The 23,043-nt window shown below is 54.4% G+C and overlaps 1 protein-coding gene and 1 long non-coding RNA gene across 3 annotated transcripts in view; both read right to left on the bottom strand.

Annotated features, from left to right (window-relative positions):
* KDM4B (lysine demethylase 4B) overlaps window positions 1–19,343 on the bottom strand; it is a 126,297-nt gene extending 106,954 nt beyond the window's left edge. The window contains exons 1-2 of one of the 2 annotated variants that reach the window (XM_064174896.1): window positions 19,202–19,343; window positions 381–543 (exon numbers count right to left, since the gene is read on the bottom strand). In XM_064174896.1, coding sequence (XP_064030966.1) covers window positions 381–521 — 141 coding nt within the window. In that variant the 5' untranslated portion in view covers window positions 522–543; window positions 19,202–19,343. The remainder of the gene's footprint in view (window positions 1–380; window positions 544–19,201) is intronic. The other variant, XM_064174895.1, reaches the window with a different exon arrangement.
* Window positions 19,344–21,592: 2,249 nt separating this feature from the next.
* Window positions 21,593–22,771, bottom strand: LOC135192081 (uncharacterized). Its single transcript, XR_010308905.1, has 2 exons — window positions 22,698–22,771; window positions 21,593–22,665 (listed from the first exon to the last, which is right to left on the bottom strand). It is a non-coding gene; the product is annotated as an uncharacterized LOC135192081 (long non-coding RNA).
* Window positions 22,772–23,043: the final 272 nt, after the last annotated feature.

Here is a 23,043-nt window from a genome sequence, read left to right as displayed (position 1 = left end):
AGGCTGCACACCCCCAGCTCAAGATGTCCAAGGCCAAGCTGGATGAGGCCTTAAGCAGCCTGGGCTCCTGTGAGGTGTCCTTGCCCATGGCAGGGGCTTTAAGTAGGATGATCTTGAAGGTCCCTTCCAACCCAACCCAAAACTGTGAATCCTGCAAATAAACTCCTCTTCCACCCTCAGGAAAGGCCTCTAACTCCTCTGCATTTCCTCTCTCAGGGCTCCACAGCAGAGGCCAAGTCCAGTTTCAAAACCATGCTCTGCTCAGCTACTGAACTCAAACCGCTTCTGCCCGACGCAGCTGCACAGATGCCTTCCGTATCGCGGAGCCTGGGGAAGGCAGCTCCAGGAAGCTTTCTACTGCCCAGGTCAGGGCACCTCACCTTGGCCAGCCCTGCTCTGTGGGCTCCCTGGGACTCCATGTAGGCAATGTACTTCCCAAAGTCCCGGAACTCCTCCAGGCTGGGGCGGAAGGTCATGATCTTGCAGCCAGGGTTCTGCGGACTTGGCGCTTCCGACCCCATGGCTCTAGCTGGGTGACGGCACCTGAGGAGGGCAAGCAAAGAGGGAGAAGGAAAGGAGAGGCAGGAAAAACAAAGAGACTGGTTAAAAGCTTTGGTTTTCTTTCTGCTTGAATGAATTTCCCCAACAGGTGTGGAGATTCTTTTCATTTCCCTCTAGGGCAGGGCTTGTAAATGCTGTCCTCTAACGTGGCTGGAAAGAGCTTCGGACCAAAAACCCACTCAGGCTATTTGGCAGCAAGGCCCTAAGCAGGGTCAGGTATCAGGGAGCTCCTGATCCCAGTATCATCCCAGAGATCTGACAGAGCCTAAATAAAGACCACAGCCTTAGCATGGCCCCTTCCATCCATCACACAGGTTCACAGGATGTCAGGGGTTGGAAGGGACTCAAAGAGATCGAATCCAACCCCCCTGCCAGAGCAGCACCATCCAATCCAGCTCAGGGCACACAGGAACACATCCAGACAGGCCTGGAAAGGCTCCACACAAGGAGACTCCACAACCTCTCTGGGCAGCCTGTGCCAGGGCTCTGGGACCCTTCCAGGCAAGAAGTTGTCCCTTGTGTTGAGCTGGAACCTCCTGTGCTGCAGCTTCCATCCATTGCTGCCTGTCCTGTGCCAGGGAGCAGTGAGCAGAGCCTGTCCCCCACTCGTCACCCCCAGCCCTCAGATATTCATAAACCTTTTTTAAATCCCCTCTCAGTCTTCTCTTCTCCAGGCTAAGCAGCCCCAGGGCCCTCAGCCTCTCCTCATCAGGCAGTGCTGCAGTCCCCTCATCATCCTCATGGCCCTTCCCTGGACTCTCTCCAGCAGATCCCTGTCCCTCTGCAACTGGGGAGCCCAAAACTGAACACAGTATTCAAGATGAGATCTCACCAGAGCAGAGTAGAGAGGGAGCAGAATCTCCCCCTTGATATGCTGGACACACTCTGCTTAGTGCCCCCCAGGACCACACTGGCCCTCTTGGCCACCAGGGTACATTGATGCCCCATGGATGTTCTCCCCCAGCACTCCCTGGTCCCTTTCCACAGGGCTGCTCTCCAGCAGTCACCTCCCAGCCTGGACTGCTGCAGTTTATTTCTCCTCCCCAGGAGCAGGACTCTGCACTTGTCCTTGTTGAACCTCATTTGGTTCCTCTGTGCCCAGCTCTGTCTCTCCAGGTCTCTCTGGATGGCCTCACAGCCTGCAGCTCTCTCAGCCAAGCCTCCCAGCTTGGTGTCAGCAGCAAACTTGCTGAGCAGACCCTCATCAGAGGAAGCTGTGCCTCAGCAGAAGGGTGGTCATGGACAGCAAACTTCTCACTCCCTTCAGCACCTGTCCAAGTGCACGCAGAACCAGATGTGCCATAAAGTTTCCCCCTCAGAATACTTCAGCCTTTTCTGTCTTCAGTTACAAAGCCACAAGCTTTGGCCACTGTATTAGTTACTCCTTCTTGGGGTCTTCACTTGGTAAGCTCCATTAAAAGAAAACAAACCATAAAATTCGAGTTTTGAAAGCAGCTCTCCAGGAGATTCACATTCACTGAATGGTTTAGGTTGGAAGGGACCTTAAAGATCATCCAGTTCCAAACCACCTCCCATGGGGCAGGGACACATTCCACGAGACCAAGTTGCCCAAGGCTTCAGCTTCATTACACTGATCGTGTTGGCGATGTAAATGGACCAAATGAAGTCAGACAACTCTTAAAAGAAAGGCAAGATGCACAAGCTGCACACCGTGAGAAGCAAAATCACTCCATTTACTGCAGAACTGCACGGGGGGGGAGGAACCAAACCACGTTCAAAAATCACTCGGCAAGAAATCACAATACTTAAAACAGACTTTTGCAATGCCACGCTGGAAACTGACGGCAAATCGAGCGTTTTATCGGCATTTCAGTCGCAAAGCGCTGCCAAAAAGGATGCTCCGCGCGTCAGGCCAGCAGCGCCGGCAGCTGCAATGCGCTCCAGCTGCCACCGGAGGGCAGCACTGGGCCGGCTGCGTCCGAGGCGACTTTTAAACGGCGAGCGCAACGTGGTGGGATTGGGATGCTACCAGCAAGAGGGAATCACAGAACCAACCAGGCTGGAGGAGAGCTCCAAGCTCAAACAGCCCAACCTAGCACCCAGCCCTAGCCAGGCAACCAGACCATGGCACTGAGTGCCTCATCCAGGCTTTGCTTGAACACCATAAGGCCCTAGGAGGAGAGGCTGAGCGAGCTGGGATTGGTTAGCCTGGAGAAGAGGAGGCTCAGGGGAGACCTTATTGCTGTCTACAACTACCTGAGGGGAGGTTGTGGCCAGGAGGAGGTTGCTCTCTTCTCTCAGGTGGCCAGCACCAGAACGAGAGGACACAGCCTCAAGCTGCACCAGGGGAAGTTTAGGCTGGAGGTGAGGAGAAAGTTCTTCACTGAGAGAGTCATTGGCCACTGGAATGGGCTGCCCGGGGAGGTGGTGGAGTCGCTGTCCCTGGAGCTGTTCAAGGCAGGACTGGACGTGGCACTTGGTGCCATGGTCTGGCCTTGAGCTCTGTGCTAAAGGGTTGGACTTGATGAGCTGTGAGGTCTCTTCCAACCCTGGTGACACTGTGACACTGTGACACTCCGCGCGTCAGGCAAGCAGCGCCGGCAGCTGCAATGCGCTCCAGCTGCCACCGGAGGGCAGCACTGGGCCGGCTGCGGCCGAGGCGACTTTTAAACGGCGAGCGCAACGTGGTGGGATTGGGATGCTACCAGCAAGAGGGAATCACAGAACCAACCGGGCTGGAAGAGAGCTCCAAGCTCAAACAGCCCAACCTAGCACCCAGCCCTAGCCAGGCAACCAGACCATGGCACTGAGTGCCTCATCCAGGCTTTGCTTGAACACCATAAGGCCCTAGGAGGAGAGGCTGAGGGAGCTGGGATTGGTTAGCCTGGAGAAGAGGAGGCTCAGGGGAGACCTCATTGCTGTCTACAACTACCTGAGGGGAGGTTGTGGCCAGGAGGAGGTTGCTCTCTTCTCTCAGGTGGCCAGCACCAGAACAAGAGGACACAGCCTCAAGGTGTGCTCCTGTCACTCCCTGACAGCCTCAAAAGTCCCTCCCCAGCTTTTTTTGTAGCCCCTTTCAGATGCTGGAAGGCCACAAGAAGCCTGCAGTGCTGCAGGGGACTGTGCTGTGCCAAACCCAGCACTTGGTCTCATCAAATACTTCCCAGGCTCTTTAACCAACCCTCCCCATCTCCAGGGTGGCCCTGCCTAAAGTGACTTCAGCTTTGCCATGCAGAAGAAAGAAACAACTCTTTTAAGGGTCAGGACTTTTAGCTAAGGAGCAAAGTTGATCTACAGCCACAAGAACAATTTCCTGCACCAATGTTTGGCAGAAATACACAAAGAGGAAGCAGCTTCTTGTATCCCAGAGACAAACCACAGGAGATGATAAGCTCCAAGCATCCATCTGCTGGAGGTTTCCTCTGAACTAGTGTCTCTAGTGACAGGTCTGAGGGGAAGAGAGCAAAGCTGGAGGTGGGGAGGAAGCTGTTGAGCAGGAGAGTGGTGAGAGCCTGGTAGGGGCTGCCCAGGGAGGTGGTTGAGGCCCCATGGCTGGAGGTGGTTGAGGCCAGGCTGGCTGAGGCTGTGTGCAGCCTGTTCTAGGGCAGGGTGTCCCTGGGCATGGCAGGGGTTGGCACTGCCTGCTCCTTGTACTCCCTTCCAGCCCTGCCTGATTCTGTGATTCTAACTACTGCAGGAAAGCATTGTCACTAGGAAAATCCTGGTAGAGAGGCAGAAGATACAGACAATGACTGCTGGAGAAGTGGGATAGAACTTCATGACTCCCAAACTCCTGCTGCAGTGCAATCTCACTGAGAACTCTTCTGCTATTTTTAAGCCAGGTCTGGAAATGCCACCAGAGCTGACCCTGAGCAGGAAGCACCATGCCAGGCTCTGCTGCAGCACTGCACACTGGGCTCGATCAGGAGTCTCTGGCTCAGGGAAAGGAACTTGAATTCTGGCCTGAGAAGGATCCTTGCCAGCACCATCTGCTCCAAGGATGCCTTCCCAGTACCCACAAGCAGGGGAAAAACAAAATCCTCAAAGCTGGGCTTTATCCCATCTCTTCCTGAAGATCATCTCCAGCCATTCTGGGGTTTATTCCATGAACTAGGAGCAAAAAGCAAAAATCAACAAGGCAGGGAGCCCAAAAACTACTGCATGCAAAGCTTCATCAGCTAATGAAAGGGGTCTGCATGCCCCAACAGCAAGCCAAGGTGCTCTGGAACTCTGAGGAGTGCAGAGAGAGGAAACATTTCCCTGTGCTTGGTCCCATTTCTTTATCCTAAGGAACATCTCAGCACCTATCCCAGACAATGCTTGCTGCAAAGGATGCTCCTCTAACTAGATTAGGGTATTGCAGAACCAACAAACACACACAACAGCCACAAAGCTCACGGGAGGGGAGAATCAGTTCAACACCTTCAGCAAGAGAAGAGCCCAAAAGGTCTCCAAGCACCCAAGCAGCAGAGAAAGCTTTGGGAGAGAACTTCTGCAGTGCTTTGCAGGCAGCAGCTCTGCTGTGTTAGGGATAAACAGTGGCAGGATTTACTGTCACCTCCTTCCCAGCTCCTGCTACTACTAAGGACAAGAGGCCACGGCAGTGGGACATGCCCTGGGCTGTGAGAGCAGCCAAAGCACACTGCAGCTTCCTTGTGGGATCTCCAGGAGACAGCTTCCACAGAACACTGCTGTGAGGAGCTCCTCAGCATCACCAAGAGAGATTTCACAGCTGAATCTGAGAACACTCAGAGCCTTTTTCATCCACAGCTCTGCCCTGCAGCAGGGTGATGGTGACAGTGTGAACAAACTCTTCCCTCTTCACCATTAGTACTGAAAAGGATGGTTCTGCAGTAAGGATCCAATCCCCTATCAGTTCTTGAAGCATGAAGGTATTTTTTCTCAGCTGGATGCATTCTGTTTCTTTGAAAGAGAGGTTAACAACCTGGGTTGGAGCTGAGGTTTAGACTGGATCTTACGAAGAACTTCTTCAGTATGAGGGTGGTGACAGTCTGGAAAGAGTTGCCCAGGGAGGCTGTGGATGCCTCCTCCCTGGAGGATTTCAAGGTCAGGCTAGAGGAGTGCTTGAGCACCCAAGTCTAGTTGAGAAGTGTCTCTGCCTATGGCAGGGAAGTTGGAGTAAATGAGCAGTGTGCCCAGGTGGGCAGCAGAGCCAATGGCATCCTGGGCTGGCTCAGGAGCAGTGTGGGCAGCAGGACAAGGGAGGTTCTTGTGCCCCTGTGCTCAGCACTGCTCAGGACACCCCTGGAGTGCTGTGCCCAGTTGTGGGCTCCTGAATTGCAGAGAGATGTTGAGGTGCTGGAAGGTGTTTGGAGAAGGGCAGCAAGGCTGGGGAGGGGCCTGGAGCACAGCCCTGTGAGGAGAGGCTGAGGGAGCTGGGGGGGTGCAGCCTGCAGCAGAGGAGGCTCAGGGCAGAGCTGATTGCTGCCTGCAGGGAGGCTGTAGCCAGCTGGGGTTGGGCTCTGCTGCCAGGCAACCAGCAGCAGAACAAGGGGCCCCAGGCTGAAGCTGTGGCAGGGCAGGTTGAGGCTGGATGTGAGGAGGAAGTTGTTGTCAGAGAGAGTGATTGGCACTGGAATGGGCTGCCCAGGGAGGTGGTGGAGTCTCTGTGCCTGGAGGTGTTGAAGCCAAGCCTGGCTGGGGCACTTAGTGCCATGGTCTGGTGCTTGGCCAGGGCTGGGTGCTAGGTTGTGCTGGAGGAGCTTGGAGCTCTCTTCCACCCTGCTTGACTTATGATCTCTGAAGTCCCTTCCAACCTAATCCAGTCTATGATTCTCCTCTGCTTTCAAGCAGGAGGTAACTTTGACTAAAGGTAGTGACTCTTAGTGGTATGAAGCTGCCTTTAGGCACCAGCCCAGGAGCTAACTGCTGTCCCTGCACCCAGGCACACACCTAGCAGTGTGAAGCAAACCAGTCCTGCTGGTTTGTTATAGACCCTCTGCTATCAATCCAGATTTGAATAGTAAAACCAGGGCAGAATGGATGGCAGAGGACTCACTTCGTTTACACAGCAACACCAGAGAACCCTCTTTAATCTTGCCAAACACTTAAATATGCTCTCCTGCATGATTAGTTACTCCCCTAACCCAGACTGTACCTACCTTTAGAATGCTTTCAAGGGCAGCACCAAGCCTAAAGGTGAATTTCTGCCTTGCTGCAATACAAACCTCACTGCATACAACTTCTGAACACTTTGCTGTCTCTCCAAAGGTGCAGTTTTCCACCATCAAGCTCCCCCAAAACTCTGAGGGGCTTTTTGTTTTCCATCATCAAGCTCCCCCAAAACTCTGAGGGGCTTTTTTTCCCCCCACTAAAAAACCTTGAAACCAACATCCCAAAAGCTGAAGAGAAAGACCCTTTGGAACATGTCTATAGCAGATCAGGAGGAAGCAGGCATTCAAAATCAGGTAAGACAAAACCATTGCCTGCAAGCCACAGGCAGCAAAAACAACTTTGTGAGGAGAGGGCACAGCATCTGCAGTGACTCCTGCAGAGTCCACCTGGGTTGTGTTGGAAGGGGGCTGAAAAGAAAGAAGGAAATGTGCCCCCTGAGCACAGCCTGCAACCTGCTGCCAGCTCAGAGCAGAAAATACAGGAGCTGGCTTGACTGCACTGGTGGTGGCCACACAGGCTGGCAGCAGGCTCACACCCTGCTGGAGGAAGAACCACCACAGCCATCAGAACTTGACAGGATAAACAAAGCCCTGGCCAGGGTTTGAAGCAAGAAGGAAATTTCACAGCAGTACCAAGTGAACTCCCAGCCTTGGCCATTTGTTCTTCTCCTGTGCCAAATGTGATGATTTGTGGTGCCACAGGGAGAAATGATCAGGGAGCTGACTCTGCTTACATGCCTGTGCTTGGAGACAAGCCTGGAGCTGCAGGGGTAGGACAGCAGTTAGGGCAAACCTTCACCATCACCCCGGGAGGCTGGGGATGCCCTCTCCCTGGAGGTGGTCAAGGCCAGGTTGGATGAGGCTTGAAGCAGCCTGGGCTGGTGGAAGGTGTCCCTGCCTATAGCAGGAGGGTTGGAAGAGTCACAGCAGTTAGGGCAAACCATCACCCAGGGAGGCTGTGGATGAGGTGTTCAAGGCCAGGTTGGATGAGGCCTGAAGCAGCCTGGGCTGGTGGAAGGTGTCCCTGCCCATGGCAGGAGGGTTGGAAGAGTCACAGCAGTTAGGGCAAACCCTCACCATCACCCAGGGAGGCTGTGGTTGAGGTGTTCAAGGCCAGGTTGGATGAGGCTTGAAGCAGCCTGGGCTGGTGGAAGGTGACCCTGCCTATAGCAGGAGGGTTGGAAGAGTCACAGCAGTTAGGGCAAACCCTCACCATCACCCAGGGAGGCTGTGGATGCCCTCTCCCTGGAGGTGTTCAAGGCCAGGTTGGATAAGGCTTGAAGCAACCTGGGCTGGTGGAAGGTGTCCCTGCCCATGGCAGGAGGGTTGGAACTGGATGACCTTCAACATCCCTTTCAACCTAAACCATTCCATGAACAAATCTTGAACCTCAGCAGGCCACAAAGTTTCCACCACCTGAAGAAGTCACAGAAAAGTCTGAGTGGATGAAACTTTTCTAGGAAGCATTCTTGGAACAAACTCTCCTTGTCCAAGCCTCCCTTCACAGAATCACACAACTGCCAGGGCTGGAAGAGACCTCAAGGATCATCTAATTCCAACTCCTTCTGCCATAGGCAGGGACACCTCCCACTAGAACAGGTTGCTCAAAGCCTCATCCAACCTGGTCCTGAACATCTCCAGGGAGGTTGTGGAGCACAGAAGCACAGAATGGGATCTTTGATCACATTGGGTGCTTCTGTGCTCCACAACCTCCCTGGGAAACCTGTGCCAGGGTCTCACCACCCTCAACCTGTGCCAGTCTCTCACCACCCTCACTGCAAACAACTTCTTCCTAACATCCACTTTCAATCTCCCCTCTGCCACTTCAAACCCATTCCTCCTCCTCTCATTCCCAGCCCTTGTCAATAGTCCCTCCCCAGCCCTCCTGGAGCCCCCTTCAGATCCTGCAAGGCCACTCCAAGGGCTCCTGGAAGCCTTCTCTTCTCCAGGCTGCACAGCCCCAACTCTCTCAGCCTGTGCTCAGAGCACAGCAGCTGCAGCCCTCTCAGCATCTTGGTGGCCTCCTCTGCACTGGCTCCAACACTTCCATGTCCATCTCATGTTGGGGGCTGCAGAACCTCACACAGCCCTCCAGACCCTCACTCTCAGCCTGTCCTTATAGCAGAACAAACTCCTTCTCCACCACAACCTCTCCTCCCCAACCAGGAGAGGTTTTTCAGCCTCTGTTTAAACTGGAGTTTGCAAACAGCTAAAAACAGCTGGAAGGTTGCTGGAGCTCTTCACTTTGCCCTTTTACTACAGAGCACTGAACTCTTAATCCAATCAATGCAGACAACAAACATCACTGCACTTGTACCACCGAGTAAAACTGCTGTTAGCAGTGAAGCAAATGAACTTCCACAGCTCATTACACTACCAAAGGACAGTGAATGATACACCCTTTACAGGAACCCATCTGAGGACAAAGCACACCAAACCCAGGCAGCAAAGTGTAATAATAAGTGCCAGATATTGAGAAGGGAGGGGGGGAAAGAGAGGAGATATAATGAGAAGATCTAAATGAGGCACATCTAAATAGCTTAGATAATTGAAGGCATAAAGAAGATGTCATTTGCAGCAGGCAGCACAGAAGTCATTAATATAGACCAAACTTTTCATTTTGGTGCTGAAAAGAGCAGCTCACTCTTTAGGGGAAGGAATTCTGAGTGTGTTGTGCTCCTGAGTGGAAGAAGCTGCTACCAGGCAAACATCTTAGTGGTGTCATTAGGTGGGAAGGAGAAACAGGAGTGCTGCTGTGGCTTTAAGCAAGTGTGGTGGTTTGGGTGTTACCCACCCCCCACTTACACTTAAGTAACATCCCCCAGACTGGACTCAGTGGCTGGAAAGTAAAGAAATGAAGCTTCCTATTCACAGCTTAGCACAAGATCCAAGCAGAGAGTTACAACCTTTACAGCTGTGGACAGGAACAGACAAGTACAAAAGCAATACAGAAACACAGCAGCCCTCCCAGACACCAGCCCCCAGGAGGGGCTCCCAACCACCCTTCCACCTCCTCCCCACCCCTCTACCTTACCCCAGACCCTCCTTATGTTCAGGGTGAGCTTGGAGGGGTTAGGAAGGCAGCAAGTTAGAGAGAGAAGTGCAGGCAGCCAGAGCCAGAGAGAGCAACTCTGCTATCTATGTTTGTGTCCTTGTTCTTATCCACCTCAGCAAGCCTAGGAGTGCAGCAGGCATCACCACTGCTTCCTTTTCACAGCCTAGCATCTAATTCTTCTCACCAAAATACCCCAGCTAGGCTCAGACCAGCACAGCAAGGCTTTTAAATGCTAACATCAAACTCTTTGATCCTGCCTTGCCCTCCCTCTTGCACTGCAACCCTCGGCAGCAGCCAGAGCACAGCTGCAGCCTGGCAGCTCCCTGCAACACAACAGGAAACTGAGCATCTATGGGGGCAAATTCCCTCCTCTTCCTGCAGGGAAACAGAACCCAGGGATCTCAGCGTGGCAGGGGTAGGAAGGGACCTCTGGAGAGCATCCATTCCAACCCCTGCTGGACTCAATCCCCTGCTCCAGATCATCAACAAAGAGATTGATCAGGACTGTGCCCAGCACTGATCCCTGAGGCACACCACTGGTGTCAGCTGCCAGCTGGATGTGGCACCATTCACCACCACTCTCTGGGCTCAGCCCTCCAGCCAGTTCTTGACCCATATCAGAGGGAAGAGTTATGTTGAGAGCAGAGCTGAGACAACTTCCCTCTCTTCCCCTTGATTGCCAGGAATCAGCTTACAACTTTTAGCCAAAGAGTGTATTTTTCCCCCCCCATTTTCACTTCCTCGTGGTGTGGCTCAACCCAGTCAGAAGTGGCTCTGAGACTACAGCAGGAATTTGCAGCTAAAACATCTTCCTCAAAGTTATTTACCTCCTCAGTTCATTACATTTTTAACCTCCAATTTGCTTGGGGTTTTGTGTATCCTTCCTAAGGTTTAAGTAAACATAACAGGAAAGGAGGAGGAGGAGGAGGACAGAGACACAACATTCCCAGCACAGGCACAAGTGGTGCACTTGCAGCAGTGTGCCCTTGCAGCCCAGAAAGCCAAGCAGCTGCAGCAGGAGCAGTGTGGCCAGCAGAGTCAGGGAGGGGATTCTCCTCCTCTGCTCTGCTCTGCTGAGACCCCACCTGGAGTCCTGCATCCAGCTCTGGAGCCCCTGGGACAAGAGGGATGTGGAGATGATGGAGAGTGTCCAGAGCAGGGCCAGGAAGATGCTGAGAGGCTGCAGCAGCTCTGCTGTGAGCACAGACTGAAAGAGTTGGGACTGTGCAGGCTGGAGCAGAGGAGGCTCCCAGGTGACCTTCTTGTGGCCTGCCAGCATTTGAAGGGGGCTCCAAAAAAGCTGGGGAGGGACTTTTGAGGCTGTGAGGGAGTGCCAGGAGTGGGGGGATGGAGCAGAGCTGGAGGTGGGGAGAGTGAGGCTGGAGGTGAGGAGGAAGTTGTTGAGCAGGAGAGTGGTGAGAGCCTGGCAGGGGTTGCCCAGGGAGGTGGTTGAGGCCCCATGGCTGGAGGTGTTTGAGGCCAGGCTGGCTGAGGCTGTGTGCAGCCTGCTCTAGGGTAGGGTGTCCCTGGGCATGGCAGGGGGGTTGGCACTGCCTGCTCCTTGTGGTCCCTTCCAACCCTGACTGATTCTATGATTCCAAGTGGATGAAGATCAGCATGGCTTGAGGTCTGACAAATCCAAAGTGTGTTCTATAAACTCCACACCCCAGAAGGCTTCTCCAGGATTCCAGCTTCTCCTGTACTTTGGAATCAAGCAGCATATGCAGCTCATTAAAGTCAAATAAAAGCTTTCCTCACGACACCCTCTCAGCTATGCAAGCCTACAGTCACTCTTCGAGCTGCAGCTGAATCATTTAGTCCCAAACAGTATTTAAAAGCAGAAACTGAGTTTCAACAGCAATAAATCTCTAAGAAATTAAACCAGTTTATTATTGCCTAAAGGAAGGTAGTCAACAGCCTCTGTAATGGTTTGGGTTTGACTGCATTCAGAAGCAGCACTCCTGGCTCCACTCACACCCACTGCTTTTATGAGCATGCAAGATAAAGTCATGCTAAAAACCACACAGATCAACACACCTGGGTCTGGATTGTCTCAGTAGTGGTATCTTATCAACTTCACTTTTCCTGCATGACACAAGAGTTACCTTTGCTGTCTTTTGCTCTCTCCATTTACTTACTGCAAGAACACAGAAGTAGTGCAAAGAAAACTTCCAGCTTAACCTGGCCTGGTTGTTGGCACTCTGGATCTTGGATGCCAGGCAAAGAGAATTACTTTGGGTTCACTCTGTTAGACTATGAAGAACACACTGAGAGGGAAATAATCTGATGCACATCTGGGAAGTACTGTGAAGTTACCACATGAAGCAACCTAAATCAACTAAAACACAGATCTTAAGTGTGCCTGAGTGAACTTCTTCTTCTGATTCACTATTTCTGAGGCACTTCCCATACAATAAGACAAGAACCTTGTTCATGAGCATTTAGGAGTTCATCATTTCCAACTACAAGACCACAGTGAAAGGATAAGACTCCTGCCCAGAGCTGGAGCAAGTGAGGTTAAAAAAGCACCTCTTTTTTTCATCCACCCCTGCCCAGTTGCCATTGGAATGGGCTGCTCGGGGAGGTGGTGGAGTTGCCATCCCTGGAGGTGCTGAAGCCAAGCTTGGCTGGGGCACTTAGTGCCATGGTCTGGTGCTTGGCCAGGGCTGGGTGCTAGGTTGGTCTGCCTGAGCTTGGAGCTCTCTTCCAATCTGCTTGATCCTATGACTCAGTCTCTGGAGGTCCCTGTGGGCACTGGCCCCTGCGGGGTCCCTTTCAGGTCCCTTTGGAATGGGCTGCCCAGGGAGGTGGTGGAGTGGCTGTGGCTGGAGGTGTTGCAGCCAAGCCTGGCTGGGGCACTGAGTGCCATGGTCTGGTGCTTGGCCAGGGCTGGGGGCTAGGTTGTGCTGGCTGAGCTTGGAGCTCTCTTCCAACCTGCCTGATTCAATCTGAGCTAGAACTCAAAGTCTTGGTGCACAACGCCTGAACTCGGTGCAGCAGAGATGGGAACCCTGAACTACTACAAAGCAACCCACAGGCTGTAATTGGCATCCAAAATCGTCCTCATTTCAGAACCTTTGTTTGCTGCTTTGCACAAAAAGGTAATTCCTGGATCAGATTAGTGCCTTAATGAGGGTTAATTCCCAAGTCTTCCTTCAGCAAACCTGCCAGCAGGCTTCACAGTAACTTCCTTCACTTCTTTGGGTTGCTTCAGGATTTAAACTCAACATTTCAACCAATTTGACTGTTTTAAGAGCTTTTGACTCTTTAGCCAATGTAAAAATCAACACCTTGATTGCCTTTTTTTTCCCCCTCCTCTCCTTTTTCGTGCACAAGGTGCTTTAGGTCCTGCCTAGAGTGGGTGTGACACACTGACCCAGATTCCAGGCTTAAGAGCAGCTGCACTGCCAGAAAATCATCTGCTCAGGAAGAGACTAAATAAGAGGCAAAGCCAGCAAGCACAGGACAAGTCCAAGAAGACTAACAGAGCTCATGCAGCTCCAGAAGTGCACCCAGGCAGGAACACCTCTCCTCTAGGTGCACAGCTTCAAATCCTCGTGGTCACAGAGAGAAGCAGAGGGGAACCCACAGCCTTCTGTTAGGCGTTTCCCATCTCAGTTCATCCCCACACTTCTTAACCAACACTGCAACTCAAAAAGCAGTGACAAGTTAAAACCTAAACCAAAGTCAAACCTGGGAGAAAACCAAACCAGTTCCCACATCAGCTTCAAGGTAAGCTTAGACAATTTCCATCTCCTAGCAGCTCCATTTTCTCTGATTCCTCTTGCTGGGAGCCACAGCTCCAAACGTTAACACATACATCACAGCCAAAGCTGTGCTGCTTGTTTTGCCAACACAGAGCTGAGAACAGATATGACAAACTTCTGATGAACTTCTCCTTCACAGCAAGAAAAGAAAAAAAATCAGCAAACCAAACTCCAGAGAGGCTTAGAATCACAGAATCAGGCAGGTTGGCAGAGAGCTCCAAGCTCAAACAGCACAACCTAGCACCCAGCCCTGCCCAAGCACCAGACCATGGCACTCAGTGCCCCAGCCAGGATTGGCTTCAACAACTCCAGCCACGGCCACTCCACCACGTCCCTGGGCAGCCCATTCCAGTGCCAATCACTCTCTCTGCCAGCAACTTCCTCCTAACATCCAGCCTCAACCTGCCCTGACACAGCTTCAGCCTGGGTCCCCTTCTGGCCCTGGCTGCCTGGCAGCAGAGCCCAACCCCACCTGGCTACAGCCTCCCTGCAGGCAGCTGCAGGCAGCAATCAGCTCTGCCCTGAGCCTCCTCTGCTGCAGGCTGCACACCCCCAGCTCCCTCAGCCTCTCCTCACAGGGCTCTGCTCCAGGCCCCTCCCCAGCCTTGCTGCCCTTCTCCAAACACCTTCCAGCACTTCAGCATCTCTCTGCAATGGAGGAGCCCAGAACTGGACACAGCACTCCAGGGGTGTCCTGAGCAGTGCTGAGCACAGGGGCACAAGAACCTCCCTTGTCCTGCTGCCCACACTGCTCCTGAGCCAGCCCAGGATGCCATTGGCTCTGCTGCCCACCTGGGCACTGCTGCCTCCTCTGCAGCTCCTCTCTCCCACCACCCCCAGCTCCCTCTCTGCCTGGCTGCTCTCAGCCACTCTGGCCCCAGCCTGTAGCACTGCTTCACAAAGCCTTCCCCACAGCTCTGAGTTGGGGATGGGGAATGGTAAAGGGATACCCGAGCAGGGCAGGAAAGCACCGCAGCACAGCACCAGCTCCAAACATTGTGTCCTTAGACCATACTCAGATACAATATTCCCATAGAGGGGGGGATAGGAAACAAAATAACAGACCTATATTGTCTAAGAAATTGGCAACTGTAGCATGTTCTGCAACAGCAAAGGGGGAGTGTGGGAACTCATCCTCATTTTCAGGTCGTTTGTACCATGCTCACATGCTCAGGCTCCTGTACTGCCCAAACCCGCTCCAACCAAAGGCAAACGTGTGCTCCTGTGCCAGCAGCCACTCGGCATGAGCATCACCGAGGCACTGCCTAACTGATCAACAACAACAACCTCAAAAAAGGAATCATTTGTTCCCTGCAAGCAGAAATGAATTCAAGTACATCAATCAAGCCACGGGACCAAGCAGCTACATCCACAAGTGGAGATAAGATGGAGACTACTTGGTCCAAAGCGAAGATTTAAAAGGACAACACCACCCAACAGCAGTAAAAATCTATTATTAAGCAATGCTTCACCTAATCACAAATGGAAAAAATCACCTTTTTGTTTAATCCCACAATGATTGGATGAGAACAATAACAGGAGGTTACCATCACTAAACCTCCACACGACAAACCAGATTCCTGCTGGAGGATTCGGCTTCGCCGGCACAAGCGGACAAACCATCTCTGGGTTCTGAAAGGGGAGGCAAATAATCCTACCCAAACAGTGCCTCACAGAGCCCTGGTGGCATCCAAATATATGAAGCAAATCCCTCACTTGCAGTGACATATTTAGCTGTCATCCATCTTTGCTGGTAGCAGATGCTACATTGCAAAGCGGCGCTGCGGATGGAGCAAGCGGACAGACAGGAACAGGCGTCTCAAAGCCTCTCGGAGGCACAGGGCAAGCAGAGAGAAAAGGCAGTCAGGAAGGGTGGCAAAAACAATTCAGCAGGCTGCAGCTCTGCTCTGTGGCCTCGGTTTTCATTAAGAGGCAATAAAGCTTCTCGTGCTCAGTGCAAAAGGATTTTCATATGCATGAAGTGCTGCATGGCTGCCTCAAGCCTGCAGCGGGGCAGAGCTGCTATTCCTTCCCGAACGTGTGAACTTCTCTACTCATCAGGCTCTGAAGGCTAATTACAGCTCCCCGAGTGCCAACACATGATTTATTGTGTTCCACCTGGGCATCCTCATGGAATAAAAGAGAATACATCACTCTTGATAAATGCACCAAAAGAAAAACCCCAGGGAGTGAACGTGCTTATCCAGTGTGTCTGGACAAACTGGTTTCCCCTGCTCCTAGAACATTCCCTGGGACCTCATCTGTGGGAATAGCTGAAAGCTTTCAGAAGTTGTCTCTGGTTTGGGCAGCATAAAGCCCCAAGTGCCTGCAGATCTGTAGAGCAACCACTCTGTGTTATTTCTTCACTGACAGGGGCTGAAGGTATCACTGGAAACAGTTTTCATTTCATTTTGCTCCACCAGCTCAGTTCAACAGGCTGGTCAGTAGCTTCCAAGCCTGCATTTGCCCAATAAGCAGCATTCTCTAGAATCATAGAATCAACCAGGTTGGAAGAGACCTCCAAGATCATCCAGTCCAACCTAGCACCCAGCCCTATCCAGTCAACTAGACCATGGCACCGAGTGCCTCATCCAGGCTTTGCTTGAATGCCTCCAGGGACGGCGACTCCACCACCTCCCTGGGCAGCCCATTCCAGTGCCAATCACTCTCTCTGACAAGAACTTCCTCCTAACATCCAACCTCAACCTGCCCTGGCACAGCTTGAGCCTGGGTCCCCTTGTTCCTGAGTGCCTGGCAGCAGAGCCCAACCCCACCTGGCTACAGCCTCCCTGCAGGCAGCTGCAGGCAGCAATCAGCTCTGCCCTCAGCCTCCTCTGCTGCAGGCTGCACACCCCCAGCTCCCTCAGCCTCTCCTCACAGGGCTCTGCTCCAGGACCCTCCCCAGCCTTGCTGCCCTTCTCCAAACACCTTCCAGCACCTCAACAGCTCTCTGCAATTCAGCAGCCCAGAACTGGACACAGCACTGCAGGTGTGGCCTGAGCAGTGCTGAGCACAGGGGCACAAGAACCTCCCTTGTCCTGCTGCCCACACTGCTCCTGAGCCAGCCCAGGATGCCATTGGCTCTGCTGCCCACCTGGGCACTGCTGCCTCCTCTGCAGCTCCTCCCTCCCACCACCCCCAGCTCCCTCTCTGCCTGCCTGCTCTCAGCCACTCTGGCCCCAGCCTGCAGTGCTGCTTGGGGTTGTTGTGGCCAAAGTGTAGAACCTGCCCTTGGCCTTGTTCAGTCTCATCCCCTTGGCCTCTGCCCACCCATCCAGCCTGGCCAGGTCCCTCTGCAGGGCTCTGCTACCCTCCAACAGCTCCACAGCTGCTCCTAGCTTGGTGTCCTCTGCAAACTTACTGCTGCTGGACTCAATCCCCTGGTCCAGATCATCAATAAAGATATTGAACAGAACTGGGCCCAGCACTGATCCTTGGGGAACACTACTAGTGACAGCTGCCAACTGCATGTGGCTCCAGAGAGAAAATGAGGGAGGATTCTCCATGCAAATGCATTTAATTCACTATCAGCTTCTCATCAAACACTTCTTAAACCTCTTATGCATAGAAAGGCTTAGAGAAGCCCTCAGTGTCAAACCTGGGTACTGTTCTTTCACCCATGCCTCTTAACTTCATCTCTCCGGCACCAACTTCTACACAACACAACCAACTCCTTAGGTACAAGGCCACATAGAGCTGGTCCCACTGCAAAGGGAATTACCTCTTTCCAAGCAGCAAAACAAAAGAAAAAGGAGAAAGCAGAACCCATCACCGAGGGCTGGGCAGCATTTTCCTGTCAGATGTCTCTGGGAGCAAGGATTTGAGTACATCCACCTACAGAGACCTCACATAGGAGGAACTCCTACCGCTGATGAGAAAGCAGCAGCCCCTGACTCCTCCTAGTACTCATTCCACCTGCCTCAGCTCCTACTTATTCCAGGGGAACCTGAGAATTAGGAACTTGCTGTCAGAAAGCAATTACCCCTACCTGCTCCAGCAGCTACTTTATGCAACTGCTGAACTCCAACTGCACAGTTCAAGCCCTGCTCTTAAGAGCTCTTTTAATCAAGTGGATTTTAACCAAAGAGGCAAACCAACCAGAACAAAGGAAAAGTTTCTAAGGAGTAATTTATTGCGAGTGGAAAACTCCCTTCTGAAGACCACAGTTCCTTCAAATTGTTTCCTTTTGGTTAAGGGAAGCTTAACTTCAGAAGGATCAAGCTTCGTACAACACAGTAATCTCTTTACCCTGCCCCAGCACAAAGATAAACTCAGCCAGACACCAAAACCCCAACGTGCAAAGCCTTAAGAACAGCACTGAAGCAGTCTGTGCCCCCAAACAGCCCTCACCCTCCACAGCTGCCTTTGTTAAAAGCTCTAAAAGCCAAAGAAAGACACCTAAAAGCAAACGAACTTTGGGCTTTAGCCCTTTCAAGCAAAACCAAAGAAGTCCAAACCAGCCTTTCTGGTTCCCAGGTACCATCTTCCCAAGCAAGACCCAGAGGCAGCCTCAAAGCAAAGCAAAGCCAAGCACCTCCCTTCGAGCCAAGGGTTTCCCTGAGCAGCTTCCCCCTTGCACCGCTCACTGCATCCCAAAAGGGCCTCAGAGATCTCTCTCTTTTTTTAATTCATTTCTGTCTTTCTTTCTTTTACAGAGGGCAAACAGAGCGACTCAAAGCCGGGGGCAAGTCAGCGGGACAGACAGAGCACAACCAGGCTGTCACCTCACTTTTACACCCTGCTGCTGCATCAAGGCTGGAGGCAGCTGCTCGGCAAGAGGAAGGAGCTCAGCCTAGGGCCAGAGATGATTCTGGCTCGTTACAGACACCAACCCCCTTTTCCTTTCCCCCCCTCCCCACCCCCCCCCACCCCCCTTAGTTTTGGCTACAGATTTTGACCGATTCCGAAGGAAAAAAATGGTTAAAAAAATATATAATAAAAAGAAAAATCAATTAAACAGTCCCCAGCGGCAGGATCTCGCCACCGGTTTTCTGTGACCCCCCTCCCCCGGCCTGTTGCACGCCGCCCTGAGAACCACCACCCCCGGCAGCATCCCCGCCGTAAGCCACCAACCGGCAGCTCCGTTCTTCATCCCGCAACTAACCCCCCGATGGCGGTGAGCAACCGCCCCAGGCCGCCCGTTGCCGGTCCGTGCCCCCCGCCCCGGGCAGGGTGGGTGAGGGATTACCCAAGGCCTCCTACCCACCCCCGCCTCAAGAAGCCTGCGGTGACACATCGCGCTCGGCCGCGCAGCCTTCCGCGGACACCGCGCCGGGGCCTGAAGCTCCGAGGGAGGATGGGGGGACGCGGAGGGGTGCGGATCGGGGCTAGGCGAGGAAGGTGCGGGGGAGGGGACGACTCGCATCAAGCCTCCCCGAGACAAAGCGGGTGAAGAGGCCGGGGGCCGACGGGCCGTTACGGGGCTGTCCCGGTTCGCCTCGGGGCTGGGGCCCGGTGGCCGCCGAGGGCCGGGCCGTGATGAAGAGGGCCGGCCGCTGTCCGGAAGCGAGGAGGAAAGCCGCGGAGACGCGCCGGAGGATGGGACCGGGGCCGGGGAAAGCCAGCAGGACAGTGCCCAGCACCCCGAGGGTGGGGAGCGAGCAGCGGCGAGCTGCGGGGGGCTCCAGAGCCGCGGTCCACGGGGGTGGAGCCGCAGGCGGCGGCAGGGCCCCGCGGGGAGGGACGCAGGAAGGCAGGGAGACAGGCAACGGACGCTCCCGTACCTGAGCCCGCTGGCAGTCCCCGGCGGTGGCAGTGGCGGCAGCGGCGGCCCGGAGCTGGCCGTCAGCGCAGCGCCGAGCGGGCCGGCGCGGGGGGCAGAGCGGAAGGGGGGCGGCGAGGAGAGCGCAGCACCCCGCGGCCAGCACCTGCCGCCCGCCTCCACGTCCCGCTCGTTGGCTGGAGCCGACACCACCTTCGCCGCGATTGGCCGCGCCGGCGGTGAGTGGCGGCGGCTGCTACCCGTGGCGGAGCCGCTGACCGAACAACAAGCCAGGCGCGCCCGCTGATTGGAGCATTGCCGGGGGGTAACGCCCGCCCAGGCGGCGGGCGGGGCCGGCGGCCGCCAGCACGTCGCTCAGCCGGGCTCCACCAATAGAACTCGGCGGTCGGCAGACGGCGGCGCAGCTTCAGCCGCTATTGGGTGAGGCGCGGGGGGAAGGCGGGCTGCTATAGGCGGCGCGGGCTGTCCGTCACCGCCCCTGCGCGCTGCGCTCCGGCGGGGGCGCGAGGCGGTGAGTACGTGAGGAGCCGCACAGCAGCCGCGGGGCGGGGGGGGGGGGGACGCGGGGGGGGGGGGGCTGCGGCCGCCCTGCGCCAATGGGCGGGGCGGGGCTGGCCCCGCCCCCCAGGCCTGAGCCCCGCCCCCGAGGCCGGCGCCCCCCGGGGCGGCCGCGCTGGGCTGAGACCCGCCCGGGCCGGGCAAGGGCAACCGGTACCTGTCCGCCGAGCGCTGCCCAGCCCACGGCGCTGCTCTTAAGCAGCTTGAAAGGGTTGAGCCAGGGCCAGGCCCACACAGGCCCGAGCAGCACTTTGCCCGCGGCTGCGGGCGGCGGAGCTGCTGGTGCCACCCAGCCCCCGAGATAACGCAGCTGACACAAGGCAGAAAGGTCTGCACAAGGTGAAAGACTTTCACAGCTCAGCCAGTCCACCCCCCCCCGCCGTGCAGGGGCACCCAGGATCACAATGGCTACAGCAAGAGACGCCCCAAGCTCCCCGAGCAGCCTGCTCCAGGCCTCCAGCACCCTCCCACTGCTGAAGCTTCTCCTGCTGTTCAGATGGAACCTCCTGGCTTCCACTTTGTGCCCCTTGTCGCTTGTTCTGTCCTTGGACAGCACTGAGCAGAGTCTGGCCACAGCCTCTTGCCCCGCACAGCTCCTTTAGCTCCTGCTGAGCATTGCTCAGCTCCCCTCTGGGGCTGCCCTTCCCCAGGCTCTCAGCCTTTGCTGCTCACAGCTGCTCCAGGCTCTGCTGCTCAGTTTAGAGCAAGCCAACCTCACCCCTACCCCGGCCCAGGGAGGCTGCACTTTGCAAACTTGGGCTTTTCTCAACCTCATAGCCCAGGGCAGAGCTGGGAGACCATCCCCAGCCCCTCTTCCTTGACAGCTGCATCCTGAAGCTTTGAGCAGACCCAGGCAGACCTAAGGAACCACAGCACTTGAGTGACACAGACCCTAACAGATTGTACCAGGGGTGCAGCTGTAACCTGGTGGGGGTAGGTTTAGGTTCCTTTCAGACCCCAGTATGACAAGAGTCAAGCAGCAGGTCCTGACAGTGCCCCGAGTCCACCTCTCCCCACCAGCTCAGCCTTTACAAGCGCTGGGATTTGCCTCCACCTCTTTCCCACTCCCCCCACAGAAAGCAGAGCAGTGCTGTGCTCTTACAGCAGCCTGGGTTTGGACAGCTGAGTGGCAGCTCCTGACCCACAGCCGCAGTTTCTCCTTTCTCCTGCAGAGGATGCAGAGATGCCACAAGTCCTGGGGAGTTCCTTGTACCTTGACGCTTCCCCTCCCAGCCTCCAGCGCTGGGATCCACACAACAGCTACTCCTCTCCGACTGGCTGCCAGTTACAGGACGATGGAAACCTGCCAGGATGCAGAACTATCAGGTGCACTCCACCACCTCCCTGGGCAGCCCATTCCGAACGGACCTGAAAGAGACCCCCTGGGGAGCCAGTGCCAAAAGGGACCCCCAGAGACTGAGTCATAGAATCAAGCAGGTTGGAAGAGCTGCAAGCTCCTCCAGCACAACCTAGCACCCAGCCCTGTCCAAGCACCAGACTATGGCACTAAATGCCCCAGCCAGGCTTGGCTTCAACACCTCCAGCCACGGCCACTCCACCACCTCCCTGGGCAGCCCATTCCAGTGCCAATCACTCTCTCTGCCAACAACTTCCTCCTAACATCCAGCCTCAGCCTGCCCTGCCACGGCTTCAGGCTCTGTCCCCTTGTTCTGTTGCTGCTTGCCTGGCAGAAGTCTCAGTATCACAGCATCACCAAGGTTGGAAGAGACCTCATAGATCATCAAGTCCACCTCCCCTGCCAAAAGCAGGATCACCTGCAGACTCTTGCAGGTTTGGAGAGCTGCTGCAGACAGAGTTAAAACAAACCCAACCATTTTCATCTGAAAAGATATTTATTTTGAGAACTTCAACTTGCACATTGTACAAAAAAAAAAAAACCAACCCAACCCTTGACAAATTCAGCATAAAAACAGCCCTAGAAAACCTTTTTTCTTTCTTTCTTTTCTTTCCCTACCATATTAACATGATCATTTCCCAAAGGGTCAGAGTTAAAACCAGCAAAAGTAGGCACATCTGTCCCAGTCTGTCTGCAGTTTAAAGGTGTGATGAGAAACAGCCTTGCTCTTGTTGAGGTATTCAACTGCAAACTCTGGCAATGCTAAGTGACAACCTGGTCTGGTGATAGTTCCCCAAACCTGAACTAGGAATTGTTCTGGGGATTTACTCTTTGATTTCCAGGTGGGGGAGGGGAAAAAAAACCAAACAAACCCAAACAAAGCACATAAAAAAACAACAAAAAGTGGAAGGGGATAAAAAAAATTCATTTAACCATAATTCACCTAAGGTTAAGAGACCTGAGGGTTCTCAAACCCATCCTAATCACACACACACACAGCTACAGTGTCCTGGTTAACCCAAAAAGGATCGAGTCTGGCTGGTGAGTTTTAAACAGTGCTTATAAAAACCTACATCTGGAGGGGGAGTCAGAGCCCAAAGTCTTTCAGCAGAGGACAAAAGGCACTTGAAAAAGAATGGCTTTAGGGTATGTCCCACAAGGGCATTTCTGGAGACAACACCTGGCTGACCAAAGAGCTCCCTAAGAAGAAAGAAGTCCAACTGAGGTAGTACTTCGTATTGCTCTGACTGCTTGGGCCAAACGCAAGCAGCTTTGGGAGGGGGGTTTGAGAGGTTTAAAAACAGAAAATTTAAGCAGAAAGTAGATTTGGGATTAAATTTAGGTCCATAAAAATCAGCTCTTTAATAAAAAAAAAAAACCAACCCCAACCCAACCAGCAAATGCTCAGCTCAGGGTTAAAAAAAAACCACAAAGGGTGATAAGGCAGGAATCAATCTGGTACAAATTGAGCATCAAAATGCTGCCACAGGGCTGCCTGGGGGCTGCCTCCCTGCCTGCTGCTGCCACAGGGCTGCCCGGGGGCTGCCTCCCTCCTGATGCAACAGGGCTACCCGGGGGCTGCCTGCCTGCTGCTGCCACAGGGCTGCCCGGGGGCTGCCTCCCTCCTGATGCCACAGGGCTGCCCGGGGGCTGCCTGCCTGCTGCTGCCACATGGCTGCCCGGGGGCTGCCTGCCTCCCTGCCTGCTGCAACAGGGCTGCCCGGGGGCTGCCTGCCTCCCTGCCTGCTGCCACAGGGCTGCCCGGGGGCTGGCTGCCTGCTGCCACAGGGCTGCCCGGGGGCTGGCTGCCTCCCTGCTGCTGCCACAGGGCTGCCCGGGGGCTGGCTGCCTCCCTGCTGCTGCCACAGGGCTGCCCGGGGGCTGGCTGCCTCCCTGCTGCTGCCACAGGGCTGCCTGGGGGCTGGCTG

This window comes from Pogoniulus pusillus, chromosome 41 (assembly GCF_015220805.1).
Source record: "Pogoniulus pusillus isolate bPogPus1 chromosome 41, bPogPus1.pri, whole genome shotgun sequence".
NCBI lineage: Eukaryota > Metazoa > Chordata > Aves > Piciformes > Lybiidae > Pogoniulus > Pogoniulus pusillus.
Note: the sequence above shows the minus strand (reverse complement) of the source record. Positions and strands in the feature narration are given on the sequence as shown.